The sequence below is a fragment of the Physella acuta genome, unplaced genomic scaffold (assembly GCF_028476545.2).
Source record: "Physella acuta isolate Inbredline_101_S28 unplaced genomic scaffold, ASM2847654v3 ptg000647l, whole genome shotgun sequence".
In the NCBI taxonomy this organism is placed as follows: domain Eukaryota; kingdom Metazoa; phylum Mollusca; class Gastropoda; family Physidae; genus Physella; species Physella acuta.
This window is the reverse complement of record NW_026732166.1, coordinates 661,750-677,397: the sequence shown is the minus strand read 5'-3', so window position 1 is coordinate 677,397 and position 15,648 is coordinate 661,750. Positions and strand designations below refer to the sequence as shown.

At 35.5% G+C, this 15,648-nt stretch overlaps 1 protein-coding gene across 1 annotated transcript; it reads left to right on the top strand.

Moving 5' to 3' along the window:
• The first annotated feature begins 3,649 nt into the window (after positions 1-3,649).
• LOC131948467 (ankyrin repeat and MYND domain-containing protein 2) lies at positions 3,650-14,091 on the top strand. The gene is made up of 12 exons (XM_059310078.1): positions 3,650-3,812; positions 7,897-7,961; positions 8,302-8,440; positions 8,720-8,818; positions 9,365-9,439; positions 9,769-9,854; positions 10,053-10,264; positions 10,635-10,770; positions 11,541-11,672; positions 12,116-12,188; positions 12,297-12,455; positions 12,951-14,091. Exons 1-12 carry the CDS (start codon positions 3,746-3,748, stop codon positions 13,130-13,132), a joined length of 1,425 nt encoding a protein of 474 aa, XP_059166061.1. The 5' UTR covers positions 3,650-3,745; the 3' UTR covers positions 13,133-14,091.
• Positions 14,092-15,648: the final 1,557 nt, after the last annotated feature.

Sequence of the window (15,648 nt, the reverse complement as noted above, 5' to 3'; positions counted from 1 at the left end):
TAACCACAAAAATAAAACAAGGAACGGCAACTGAGACAGCTCCGTGTTAGACTAAATATTTTAGATATTTCTTCAGCACTCCCAAACAATAGACCTACAGCAGATGTGTGCGTTTTAAAATAGAAATACAAAAATCACGAACCAAGTTTAAATAAGTTAAAATAAAATATTTCGAAACTTTAGAACATCCTGATGGCGTATTAGAGTTTCAGTGTTTATTTCTAGTTTTATAACTCTTACTCTAACCCTGATTAATCCTGATAGACTGCAACACTAGTTCTGACAGATCTGACCTAAAACAAGCGCATAAATAAAGTGCTGCCCCAACTTCAATAAAAGACAAATTCCCTATTTATTCTATAATATATTCAGGGTCCATTTTTAAAATCCTATTAACTGAAATGTGGCTATTGAAAAGGCATATAATTCTATTACATATCGTTCTAAATGTGCTTATATCATACACTTTTTAAAATACTTGCTTAATAAAAGCATGCTGACATGATAATACAACAGTAACGATATGGTTCGACAACTATATTAGTTTTCGATAAGCTGTTTTATCTGTATCTGTTTGCGTATATTTTGTGCGCAGTTTTATTTGTACGTGAGTTCTTAGTTCTTATTGAATAAAGTTCATATTTGCCATTTCATTCGTACCTCCGTCACACATCGTCACAAAAGCCAGAACCCCCCCCCTCAAATGACGTCACACCTCAGCCTATAACCCCTTTCAAAATTGCAGTTGAATATATTGTTCCCAAATGGTGTCTGAAATCCGTCAACGTAGAGCAGTAGAGCATTTTAATCAATGCAAAAGTGTGATGTCACACCATCTGAACCCTCCCCCTCCCCCTCCCTCTTATCACACCGTCACAAAATTACGGACCCCTCCGCCCTACGAGTGTGACGTCATTTATGGACGACCCCCCTAATGCAGGCTACATACCATGGTCAGCATTATCATCGTCGCTATCGTCATAGATACTGTACTCTCTGTAGTCTGTGTACTGTACTTCTATCGCTTCCTCTATCTTGGTACCTGAGGTCACATGACCGTCAGAGGTGTTGTTCCGACCCCCGGAATTAAGACGGCTTCACTGGAACTGAAGAGTGCCAGAAGGGTCATCAGACACATCCGCTGCTGCCATGGAAACCACTTCCGCCGACAACCGAGCATGGTGATGATGTCGGTGAATGATTACATATCCTATGATTTGACAACTTGACGGTGCGTATGTGTCAAGTAATGTGCTGTTTTTGAAAACATTCGCGTCACGTTTAGTGACGGGGCAGTAAGCTTTTCATGATGGAAACTTATTTCCAAGCTCTTTCAAAACAGAACTTTTTTTACTTCAGTTCCAAATTTTTATAATAGCGTTTATAGAGACCAATATGAAAAAAAAGATATAAAACACGACCATACAAATCCTAATGAGTTTAGCTAAGCCAAGTCCGTATCACTTCAAGTTGATATTTTTCAATTAGCTAGTTTCTCGGTTATAATAACAAAATATAAATTATCAAACCGTCCACTGAAGGTTCGATCGTTTATAAACACTAAATTAGCTGTTCTTAAATCCACTTGTTAGTGAAATTGCCAACTTGTGATTTATTGACGCGCGTTTATATTTTCATTTATCGGTTCATTTCTAAGGTAAAAGTTAAAATAAAACACTACAAACTGCAGATCATGAGAAAAAATGAAACAAAAATTTCAACTAAACTATCCAGCCTATCCTGGCCAGTTTGAACTGTGATGTGTAAGCGTCAGCTGGTTAAAAGATACATTTTTTAAAATACATGATGCAACAATACAGTCCAACGCTATCACCGACAGTCACGTGATGGGGTTTGACTGATCGAACTATCGCGGCTGAACACTACAGGTATCTAATCGCTGATCGGCGTGGACGTCATTGATAAGTTCGCCCGGTGATAAGTGGGTCTATGTTTAAGTACTGATCACACTTTGTATTTTTACTTGTTTGTCGAAATTGCAAAGTCGCTTTTAAAATGGATGAAAGAAATAAAGCAGTAAGAAAATGTACAAAAAGTTACACATGTAAAGTAAACAATATGCCGTCAACAGTGTTTCTTCTAGACTTTTTTTCTCGGTGGGGGGGGGGGGGGGGGGGGGGGGGAGGGAGGAGGAGGAGGAGCACTTGATATTTCCGGGGGGGGGGGGGACAAACATTTTCACGGGGGGGGGGGGGGGGGGGGGACAGTAGTAGAAGTACATGTTTTCTATAAAAATTCTATTTCGCCAACAGATTGTTACATTTTCTACCCCATAGTCATGTTTTCACGTGGTAAAATGAAAAAAAAAAAGTAAACGTGTTTAATTTATATTTAAACAGTCGTAACATTAGGCTTAGTCGCTAGTGCGAGTTTTTTTTGTTTGTTTGTTTTTTTTTTGTCGAGGGGACATTACTCGAACAAGCAAACGCGAAACAAATTTAGATAGTCAGTTCTAACGAGTTAGAGGACACTTTAGATTAACATTTAAAACATAATAATAATTTTAATATCGACCCACCCCAACCCATCTAACTATATAATACAGTTTCATGATTCCCCCCTCCCCCCCCCCCCACACATACACATAAGCCTACCATAGCCTAACAAAACCCAACATAAGTTCCCCGCCCCTCCCCCCCTCCCTCTTCCCCTCAACTCTTCATACAGAACTGTGAGCAACAGAAAGTTCTTTTAATAAATAGGCTATCTTTTAGTGTTACTACTGTTATTTCACATGAACTCTACTTCACTTACCCCATGGACCGTCAGGTTCGAAAAGGGAACCTAAATTCTCACTACGAATGTATCCTTTTAAAATAATTTCAGGCCTACTATAATGAATAAAGGGCATACATTGAGCCTACGTTTACAGTTGATGAAAGTCTCCGGGAACTAAACAAGAAACGAGGTGTTTAAAACTTTAAAAAAAAAAAAAACCCTTGAATGAGTATAAACTTAAGGCTTATTATATCACATCACTTTTCCACCATTTCATCATGCATTAAAATAATATAACAATAATAAAACACCATCACTGGGATCATAGTCTAAAACATTTCAAGAAATCTCTTCCCCCCTCCCCCCCCCCCCCCTTACACACACATAGTCCAACACGACAAGATAATTTATATTAGGCCTATATTTTTAAATCGCATTAGTAGGCCTACTTTATTTTTGCACTTACAATAACAAAAAATATATCAGTTTTTAAAAAATGTGTAACCCCCCCCCCCCCCCTTCCCATTTTTACACTAGTCACCCTAGTGGAGCCTATATTTTATGCATCCAATCATTGTAAACAACGTGTGGTCTTAATATAAATTATGCAAAATTATAAAATCAAAGCATGTTAGCTTATACTATGAACTAATGAATACTAGATCTAGATCTAGAATCTAGTATGTGAGCTTAAGTTTAAATAATTCCTATAATAAATAAGTGTTTTGAGTTTATTGCTTTATACTAAACTTAACTAAACTAAGATGTTTAAAGATAAAACTCTAAAACTATGTTAACAGATTTGAACTCATGAAATTAAAAAAATGTAAATCTAAATAGATTTAGGTCCCTAGATCTATCTCATTTTTTTTAAATTTTAATGAATTTTAATTCATTTCAAGGGCAATCTCTATGCCTGTTTCTATTGGCAACGGTGTAGCATTTATTTCTTCCCCTTTACTAGAAATTTCCGGAAATCAAGGGCAGTTAACTATATAATTTCAAGATGGCTGCAACAGAAGAAGATAACAGAACACTAGACGAGAAAAAGCTGTTTGAGCTTATAGAAAAAGGTAATAAATTAAAATGTATCTCATCGCACTGTCTGTACTACGTCAGAAAATATAATATGTAATTTAACTCTCCAATATACTAATATAGTTTATAGTTATAGGCCTAATGGCATTCATCATCATCATGCTGCACTGCTTGGCTTCACTAATCACTTGACTTGTGTCTTCAGTTCACTCTCACTTCTCGCTGTCTTGTGATGAAATAATATTATTATTAGATCTAGATCTATGCGATGAATGAAAGAAACACACGGTCGGGTATAAACCTCAACTTAACCAACTAGATTCTAGATCTAGACTAACTATAACTAGAATCTAGATCTAGATCTAGATCTAGAATAATCTAGATTTTAACAAACAGATCTAGAGTGAAGTTCCACAATCGGTCACACATAGCCAACTCCCGACTTTCATCGGGCGCTATTTTGTAACCGTTTAACACAGAAACAAACCCAAAGTACTATATTATTCCTCTGCATTTCTACTCTTAATATGTATCAATCACTTTATATTCCTACGCATTGAATTTGAGATATTCATGTTTTAGTGACGTGCTACTTGTAGGGATTTTGGTAAAAAAGCACTAATCATCATATAAAAATAAAAATTACATATTCTTGTAGAGCTCAACAAAATGAAAACAAAACAAAAAAGATTTTTTGTCTAGCTCAAATAGTTTTTTTTTTTGCGAATTTTTTTGTGAGGGGTGGAATCCCCTTACTTTTGCATTGGCCAATTGTGACAAGTCATGGTATACCTGAATAAATTGAGCATAGTTATTTTAATTGCATTTGTATTTTGTTCATATTTGCAGAGTTTAGCTAGAATGATATATAGAACTTGTAAATGTTGTTGAAATGAATAAAAATAATACAGAACTTTTATTTTTGTGTTGGCTTCCTCCCATAACCCCAAAAAACTGTGTGCTGCGCAAATATGAAAATGTTTCTAAAGCCATATTTTATATAAATACAGCAAATGAAAGAACTACAAAGTTTGAAATCTAAAGTAAATGACTTGAACACTGTTATGTGCATATAATTGCCTCATTATTTTGGGCAGGTGAAGTAGAGTCCATCTTTAAGCCATTATGTTATAAAACTGCTGCGCAAATATGAAAATGTTTCTAAAGCAATATTTTATATAAATACAGTGAATGAAAGAACTCCATAGTCAGAAATCTAAAGTAAATGACTTGAACACTGTAATGTGTCTATAACTGCCTTGTTATTTTGGGCAGGTGAAGTAGAGTCCATATAAAAGCCATTTTGTAATAAGTGAAATGAAGTTATCAGATCAATGTTTTTATGTGTGAATTGTGTATGGATTCTGATTTTCAGCATATAACTATATCTAAGGGTAAGTAGAACTTGAATACTTAAAATTACAGTTAGCACAATGCTAGTGTATAGCAACAGACAGGTAACCTAGATCTAGGTCTGACTCTTGTCAGTCTAGAGTCTAGTCTGACAAAATTGGATTTTTAGGAAAAACATTCTGCAAAACTAGAACTAGAGCTGAAAAAATTAAAGATGGGTATGTAAATATATTTTGAAATAAAAAATTAGATTTGTTTGCACATGCCATAAGAATGCTGTTATTAGTTGATCAAACTTTAAAGGCCGGAAGATCGGGATGAAAAAATATAACAATGGTGGCAGCGTGACCTACATACAGTGACTACGTTCGGAGGAATATAACTAATGTCGGAGTCAAAATATCCAAAAACAAATTTCATTTCCAATTACTTAAGATATGTCTGATCAGTAATCTACTCTCATCTAGAGGAATCCTTTAAAAAATCGAGATTCCAACGTATTTGAAACTAACCTTGATACAGAGGGAAGACCAAAGCAGAGACAGCATGTAATCAGGTCGCAAAGCCATTAAAACTAAGGGACAACCACTCTACTTTTTAATTAACCTTAGGAAATGACCTTTTAAACTTAATTAATTACCATAAATTAAAAACTTATTAGTATGCAAAACCAAATCTCGTGGGTCCGGTATCAGAAAGTAATGGGCGATTTCGGGTCATGTTTTTACCGCGAACTCGGCGGATGCCGACAACCCTACTACTTGCGATATTTTTTTCCCCTCTTTTTTTTTCCCTGCGGCCATCTGAACCGGCTGCGTAACGATCGTGTTTTATACGTTTTAATCCTAGTTTAATAAATAAAATAAATATTTTACACTTTTAAACGTGTTGTTGATTGTATTATTAATTAATAGATTGCAAAACCAAATTAAAAACATGTTAATTAAATTAATTAACGACGTTAAAAGTTGACCCAGTGATGACTCAAGGGACGCAACTATAATAATCATAACAAAGGGACGTAACAACCACTGACAAGACATAACGTAATATTTGCTTAGATATGCTTGTATGTAGAGACACAAACTAGATTTAGAAGAAGTAGATGATCGAAATAATTTAAAACAGCAGAAAAAAATAAATTATACAGATTCTAGGCTTAGCTTGAAATGTAGAGCATCTAGAACTAGGCTAGTCTAGCTCAAGTCGTTGGTTACGCAGCGAGGTGAAACCACCCTAATCGACACCCAAGCTGCGGCCATCCCTATTCACCTATCAGGTTGCTTTATAAGGGGTCATCCATAAATGACGTCACGCTTTTTTTGACGATTTTTACCTCCCCCCCTCCCCTCCGTCACACGTCGTCACAAAAAGCCAGACCCCCCCCCCCTAAAATGACGTCACACCTCAGCTTACAACCCCCCTCAAAATTGCAGTTGAATTTTTTTAAAACATCGATATTTTTCCAAAATCTTGTCTAAACTATTACAATTTATTAAAACAGTTCTCTAAAACGCAAAATAACGTCTAAAATTCGTTTTCTAGCATTGCTTTTTTATAATGCAAAAATGTGACGTCGCAACATCTGACCCCCCCCCCCCCCCCCTCCCCCTCATCACACATCGTCACAAAATTACGGACCCCCCCTCCCCCCTACGAGTGAGACGTCATTTATGGATGACCCCTTAGCCTTATCTATCGTATGTACAGTGTCCCGCACATATTGTAGAAGCTATTTATAGTTAACCTAGTTATAAAAAGCTTTGATTGGTTGGTTTATTCATCTCATCCGGGACCTAGTGTTTTTCATAGGGGGAACTAGAATCGCCTACGACGTCGTACCTCAAAACTTTAAAAACTCGACTTCCAGAAGGAGAAAAACAAAAGAATTTGACCTGGATATATTTAGAAATGGACAGGTTTACAGCAGATATCGGTAGTTTCGTATAAAACATCAAAACAAATATTGTACAAAGCGATAAACAGGCGATGGCCGCACCCGGGTTTTAACAGCGCGTGGAACTTTACTCTATATCATTATCTAGGAATATTCAGTAGAAATGCCCAAATTCAAATTGTTTTTAACCAAGGGAATAGGCCCTAAATTAAAAAAAAAAATTGGACATGGAGCAGACACCGATAGAATCATACATCTATTAGGGCTAGGGGATACTACCCTAGCTATTTAGGATTTAGGCCTATGCCTTGATTAAACTAAACTCACAAACTCTTAATGTCCAAAGTTAAAATTAAATTAGGTTTGTATACTACGGACTACCTCATAGAAAAAGTAAATTGCATTATTAAGATTTAGGCACATATGTTTTATTTTAACAAACTCAAATCTACATATGGACATATATTATAATAATAGGCCAACTGACATCTAAAAATATTCTTGTGGGTCTGCTATGCCCACTCAAAAGCCTACTAATTTCTGACATAAGCCATTCATAAAATTGTTACCATTAAATAATTATAATTTAATTAAATGATATATCAGTTTTTATTAAAAAAAAAACTGCCAGTATCCATTGGATAATGTATGTAGTCTTACTTATGCTAGTTATTTTAAGAAATTCCTTTCCTTCCCCTCCCCCCAATTCATCATTCTCATCATCATTAAAGGAAACATTGCAATGCCTTTGTGATAAATATGGATTGTATTAAATGGCTACACAATTGTAACTAACTTTTATAATATATAGTTTTAATGTATTGAGTGATTTAATGATTATATTTTAACTATGAATTATGCTGTTACAGGTACAAATGAATCTGTCATTGGCCATGTTAAGTCCACTAAAGTCAAGATTGATTGCCTTGACCCTGTAAGTAGTGTTCATTCAGTTATATAGGCCTGTGTACAAAAATAATATCTTAAAATCCTATGTCAATTTTGTTTAAGCTATAACTTTTAAAATTATATTTTAATTAGTTTAATTATTAAAATGATACATAGCAAATGCCTAAGAGCAAATAAAACAGATCTGTGTAGGCAAGTAATATCAGAAATTACAATACTGGCCTGCTTGATTGTTCTACTTTAACTTTACTTCGTAAAGTTTTCATTAGATTTTGACATGCTGTACTTTGGAAATTAAAGCACACAACTAAAAAAAAGAGTCATGATTGAGTTTCTAAAACACTTTAAACATTTTTTTTGTTTAGAAAGGGATGACCCCCTTACAGCTGGCAGCTTTCCGAGGCAACAAAGAACTGTGTGAGTTTTTTCTGGCTAATGGGGCGGATGTCAACTCCAACTTTCATGAAAACTCATACTCAGCTCTCATGTTTGCTGCCCTCTCAGGTAGTTGCAGTGTCAAACCTATTCTTGCTTATTTCAGGTTAATCTTTGTCAAATGATATTCTTGATAATCAATCAAGATTGCACTCAGAGAATGCATGTTTTTTCATATTAGGAAGTATACATAGAAAGTTTGACAACTCCTGTGATGTGTTAATGAACAGGAAATTATGTGATTGTGTTGTAATTGTTTGGTGTTTTGGAGATTGAAAGAGTTGGGACCATATCATAAATTATAATGTGACAGTAGAAATGAACTTTTTCATTATCTATTTGAAACAGGTAACAGGGATGTGACAAGACTGATGCTAGAAGCTGGAGCTAATGTCAATCATATCAACTCAGTCAACAGAACAGCTGCGCAGATGGCTGCATTTGTTGGTAAGTCTTCTACTAGTTTGTTGTTGGCGTGGTCAGGTCGGTAAAGCTTGTGGTTGCTAATCCAAAAAGTCCTGAGTTCAAACTTCTGGGCTGATGAGCCTAGATAGCTGGGGACAGCAATCCATCTAGGATAGGAAACTCCAAAATCAAACAATTGCTGCCTTGTAGTTTGTTCTTGGATGGGAAAAGGCTATGGAAGCAAATCCATAATTTAAAAAAAGCTGAAATCAGTCATGGTCCTGTACGGCACATAATAGGGAGGAAATCCCGTCCAACATTACAATTAAGAAAGAAGAATAAGAATCTCCTAGACTCTTTTAGTCACTAGCTCATGATACTTCAGACAACCAAAATGAATACTTCTTTTAAATAATTATTTACAACCTATTTATAGACAACCAATAAAACAAATTGTGTTAAACTAAATATATTTCTTTTTTACAATTTATTTCGTTTTACATTAGTGATTTAAAACAAAGAAATGTTTTTTTAAATACTGATGTTTTTAACTGCATCAAAAGCTTTCCTTTTTATCAAATTGTTTAGGACAGCATCAGTGTGTTAGTACCATCAACAACTTTTTTCCTAGAGACGAGATAGACTACTATACTAAACCACAAGGTAGGCAAATGAAACATTCAAATGTATATTTGATCTGAAATTATTTATCAACCAAATCTTCAGGTGACTAGCCATCCAATATTGTTCTTTTGTCTGATGTAAAAGTTTGTATTTTAAAAAATAAACAAAATAAAGATGTAAAACCACTTACAGAGGATTTAGGCATGCAATATGTTTCCAAGATTTGTTGCCAAAGTATTAAGATTAAAATAAAATATTCGGTTAAATCTGTATTTTCTTATATGTAACTACTAATGCCACCATATATTCCTTACTAACACTGATATTGCGTTAATTTATTATCTAAAAAAAAATATCAAATATTCCAGGTTTAGAAAAAGAAGCCAAACTTCCCTTGTCTGTGGCGCCAGCACTGTGTACACTCATCAACTCTACCAACCTTCACCCTGTCAAGGTACTTTGATTCTATGCCTATTCGTTCTTTACAGTTGAAAATAAATAGTGTGCATATATTACATATTCCATTACAGATTTTTCAAAAATAGCACCTTGTTTTTTCCACTATACTTTTTTTTTATCTTATGAATAAAGTTTAGTTTTCTTAAAACCCACCAAGAATTGAATCAAATAAAATGCGTTTTCTCTTGTCCAGATTTCCATGTATTTACAAACCCACCAAGAACTCCTCACTGAATCACGTAAAGTGTGTCTAGTCCTGTCGAGGCTGGTTGAGAAGAACATGAAGTCACGTGACGTCAGCGACATCTTGGCCATCAAGTGCCACTTTTTCTCAACCGTCATCAAACTGGCAGCTGAGTCGAGGGAGAAGGATAAAGAGAAATCTCTGAACAGCTGGTTCAAATGGTAAATGTTCAGTTTTTTTTCAACATGAACATTTAGTAGAGTTCAAATGTTAAATCTCTCCCAATTGAAATTAGTTTATAGATAAGAGGTTCCGACTCTTACTACAATTTTATGCCATTTCCCTTTTTGCTTTTCCTGTCTCAAATTAAAAATAACACCCTTGAAGGACTGTATTAATTTAAAACTACTCTCTTTAAAAAAAAAAATGTATTTGGGTTTTTAATAACTGATACTGAATTACTATCAACACTAGAAATAAATTGTATTGACTAAGTGGTCTCCCTTGAGCATGTTTATTGATCTAAATGTACACAAAATCAGACTAAAATAGCAGCAACTCAGTAAAATGTGATTGTTGTATCTTGTCCAGTTTATTGAAAGGCAGAGAGGAAGATGGCTTCATGGAGTTCCAGGAAAGGTTGGTGAGACAAGCCCTCAAGGAGTTTCCCTATGTCAGCTCAGCCTTGCTGCAGCAGCTAGTCAGACAAATTGCTCCAGTCAAGATTGTGAGTTTTCTCTTCTAGCACCGTAAACACAAACACCTCTCCCTTCATACATACAGCTTTCATATAGTTATACATTATTTTACTGATCAGTAGTTTCAGATTTCAACCTGAGTTGATTTGTATCCAGTCAAGATTGTGAGTTCTTTCTTCTAGCACCGTAAACACAAACACCTCTCCCCACATACTCACAGCTTTCATATAGTTATACATTATTTTACTGATCAGTAGTTTCAGATTTCAACCTGAGTTGATTTGTATCATTTAGCTTATGATTAGGTTAGAAGGCCCTGTTTTTTACACTCACAATGGTCCTGTTTTTACTGTCACTGAGGTACTTATGAAGCAAGACATTACCTCCCAAGATCACCCCCCCCCCCCACCCCTTTCTATTCACCACCACACACACACACAAAAACCAACTAATAAAATATTAGGGTCGATTACCCAGTGATTCTACAAGTCATAGGGAAGAGTTAGGGCTAGAGTTAGGATTAGTGTTAGGGATAAGTATAAAGAGTTAAGTTCCAGATCTGCATTTCTCAGAGATCTTGGGAGGGGAGGTGGTTTATTGATGAGAGAGTAATGGCTTTGACATGTAACTATCAGATCTTGGGAGGGGAGGTGGTTTATTGATGAGAGAGTAATGGCTTTGATCTGTAACTATCAGATCTTGTTGTTATTGTTCTATCAACATTTTACAGTCATATAAAAATAAATGAACATTCTCATCAGCTGTAGCAATGTTTGTTATTTTATTGTTGTACCACCAGGGCAATGAACCAACAGCCATATCAGTACTCATCTCTGGCATAAATGGCCAGCAGTTTGCCTGGGACTCAAGCGAAGGATGTGACACCTGCTGGGAACCAAAGGCTGAGGCCAAGTGTGCCAAATGTAAAATGGTGAGTACATCCCTAGATCCAACATACTCTACTGGTCTTTAGCTCCATCACAATAATTTTTGACCATCGATAGCAGAAAAGAGTTGTCAACTCTAGTAAATAAAAAGTGTTTGAACATTAGTTATAACATTTGAAGTTATTCAATTAGTTAGGTATGGTTTTATTTTATTTCTATCTCCTAAACATAGGGTTATATTTTTTTTACCAAAACTTGTTAATTTTTTATTTTTAAAACAAATCTATTACTAGATCCTTATACATAAGGGAATAAATAATTAGAAATAATTAATATCAAGCTTTATGCTTTATAGGCTGGATTACAGAATGAATCACACATCTTTAACCCCCTCCTGACCTTTGATCGGTCTTTAAATCTTAACCTAATAAAAAGTATTCTTCACTGGGGCTATCAATAACCCCCACCTGACCTCTGACCTCCACAGGTTGTATACTGTAACAAAGAGTGCCAAAGACTGCACTGGCCCACACACAAAAAGTTCTGTGCCAAGTTGGCAGGTATACATTTTAACTGTTTTCTTCACATTTTGTTCTGGCTAAAACAACTTGTATCAAATGTTTATGTTTGTGTATTGTGATATCAAAGTATTTACTAATCTGTTCCAGAGGACTACAGGAAACAGGAGTTAAGAAAACAACAGGAGGAAGAAGAGGAGAAGAAGAGGTTGGAGGAAATGAAGAAAATAAAAGAAAGTGAGGAGGCAGCCAAGAAGGATGAAGAGGCGAGTGGTGATAATTCTGAAAAGACTGGAGGCGCATCTGAAGGTATACCATCTTTGTTCATTTGGATGTTTTTTCACAACAGCATATCATGCACTAGGTGATTGAATTCTCTCCGGCGACACCTCTCCCAACACCTCTCCTCAATATTCTCTTTACCCTGTTTTTTTTTTATAGTCATGTGCATCAAATAAACAAAGTAACAGAATTATAGTTAAATATTAATGAAATCTAAAGACGATTCAATTTTTAAATAAACTCACCTTGCTCTAGATGTTATTAAACTTGCGCTGATACTGATTTATAGTTTCAATAAAATTAAGACCAACATTATAGCTGCTAGTTAGCTGTTGTTACTGCTTGTATAAGTTATCAATTAAACTGGTCTCATAATCTTGATACTGTAACCATAAGCCCATTATTGTAGTTTGTAGAAATTTCTTTTGAAGCTGTACATTGTACTCCAGCATGAAGGAGGTGACAACTATCCCACAGAGCTTGTCTAAAACACTAATACAACTATTCTGTTTTCCATGGCAGATTCTGCTACAACAGATGTGAGCCCTGAGGTACTGGGTGGGGGTGACACCCCACCCACAACTGATGTGGACCCAGTCACACAAGGTGGGGGTGGCGGCGACACTCCTCCCACAACACAGAAAGATCAAGTTCATCCTGAAGATTCTAGCACCACTAATGGAACAACAGAAATTGAGAGCTGATTTTAACTCCTACTTTTTAGTACTGATTCTTCTTGACATAATTATACTAATGTAGCATAATGACTTCCATCAATCATGTGACTTAAGTCATCCTTTGTTTAGTGTCACATCTAGATGTCTGTGGCTATTCCTTAATGTTATCTAATGCTTGTAGTGTCAGCATAGAGATTCAGCACATGTTATATTCCACACAGAATCTTAATGTTTACTTATTTAGTTAAACTTTAAATATTTCTGAATCACTGGGCAAGAAACTGTACTTTTTACAGTCTGGGCACCTACTTGAGATAATCTCATTCATACATGCTTATAGTGTATGTAGAAGTTGAAACTTTCGACTTACAATTCTAGGATTATTTTAATGGAATTCAAAGTAAAACTCCTCTGGTAAACTATACTTGCCCATTGTGAATGGGTGTTAAACCTCAACTAGCAGTATACTACCAAAGGGATATTACCTGCTATTAAAGGCACATAACTGTATATTATTGGGTTGTTTCCCTTGCATGATCATTTAATAGTAAGTTATACGACTAATTATTTTGTATGTTGCCTGTGAGGGCTTTTGGTGCGAGTTGTGTGTGTGGCATAGTGTGGATGTAACAATCTTTACACGGTGTGTTCATGTGGATTGTATTGTGGATATAACAATCTTTACACTGTGTTCACGTGTGGGTGGACTAATTGTGTGCATCTGTAGGACTGGTTAGGTCTGATTTATTCACTGCCAAAAACATTCTCATCTCTCCCATAACATTGTCCATCTGAAACTACATTTGTCAGTATTGTGATGTTTGACTGTCAGTGCCATTTGTCATGTCACAGCCATTATGTTTGTCTGAAGCAGAGTTGGTGTGATGTCTGTCTCACTACCACTACCTATACTGTTGAAGGTTTGAGTAGATCTAATGTATGTAGCCGTGAGTTTGTTTTGTAATGTACTCTCATCCAATAAAATGCCTTCATTGTGTCAATAATATTCAATGCCTTTGTTATTTTTTTCACAATGTCAGACAACATGATGTAATCTTTATGCAGTCAAACAACAAATGTCATTATTGGCAGATCACATAAAATGGCATCACTGACAAGGCTACACCACTGACAGACAGCACAAAATATGGTTTTTGTCACTTGTATTAAATATTAGTTGATGCAGAAAACCTCATGTTTGTCACATAAAACCTCATTGAGCTTTGGCTGTAGTATTTTAGTACATATGACCTAACATATGTAAGAAATTTAACATTTCTTTTTCTCGTTAGCAAAAATTACTCCAACTCAATTTAGTCTAACGTGTCAACATGTTAACGCAACATTGGACACGTTGACTCATATTTCACCCTGATGTACTTCCTGGATACGCTTCCATATTATGTGTCCACCCAAGAACAATCAGCAAGGCAGCAGTGATTTGATTTAAGAGTTATCTCTCCTAGATGGGTTGTTGAAACCAGCAATTAAAAGAGCCTCTCCTGCTCGGAGGGGGAGGGGGGGACGACCCGGAACTCAGTACTTATAGAAATAGCAATCTCGTTTTTTCCCGTCCCATATTAACATCGATATGCAACTTTTTAGAGCATTCTCTCCCCTAACATTCTCTCTACACGATCAGCAACTTTTTAGAGCATTCTCTCCCCTCCCACGCACTAACAATGGTAAAACATTTCTAGGAAAAAAACTGCTGATCATTTTAGTATTTTTAGTTACACAAGAATGTGCCGCTGTTGAGCAATACACGTTAATTGTTGTTGAGAATTACCGTAGTTCACCATGCATTTTAAATACTAATCTTCAAAAACACTTTTAGTGAGTCTAAAAACAGCTCGAGTTGTACCTTTATTTCATATATAAACAGGAGTTTTATAACATTACATTGTTTACTTGAATTCTTGATTCTCTCTTGTCACAAGGTCGGGTGTCACCCGCTGCGGTAACTGAGGGTGACAACCCTCTCACACACACTGCCCCCCGCCCCTTCAATAATTTTGTATTTTGGGTTCGTTGTCACATTTTTGTTATTTTAAATGGGTAAATCATTTTAGACATTAAATTTTAGTATTTTTTGTGGTGTTGTCACCCCCCCCCCCCCCACCCAAACGGATGTCAGATATAAGACTGGACTAAATTTTGTCTCACCGGCGCAGTGTTTTGGCCTGAACAGATTGGAACAAAATAAGAACGTACTAAAAAAAACTACGTCTACTTTAAGTGTGTATATTATCCTTCCTGTGAAATGTCATTTTTTGTGCAAAAAAATAAAAAAAGACAGACACCCTATGAGATTGTCAAGATAACATGTCGCACCAACTTTATGTAAGATAGCACGTCGCATCAACTTTATGTAGGTTGATATGGGCCTTTCAAATGTGTCGGTGGAAAAAATATACTTTCCGTTTCACAATGGCTATATTTTTTAAATTAGTTTATATATAAATAAATAAATATAAATATAAATATAAATATATATATATATATATATATATATATATATATATATATATATATATATATAT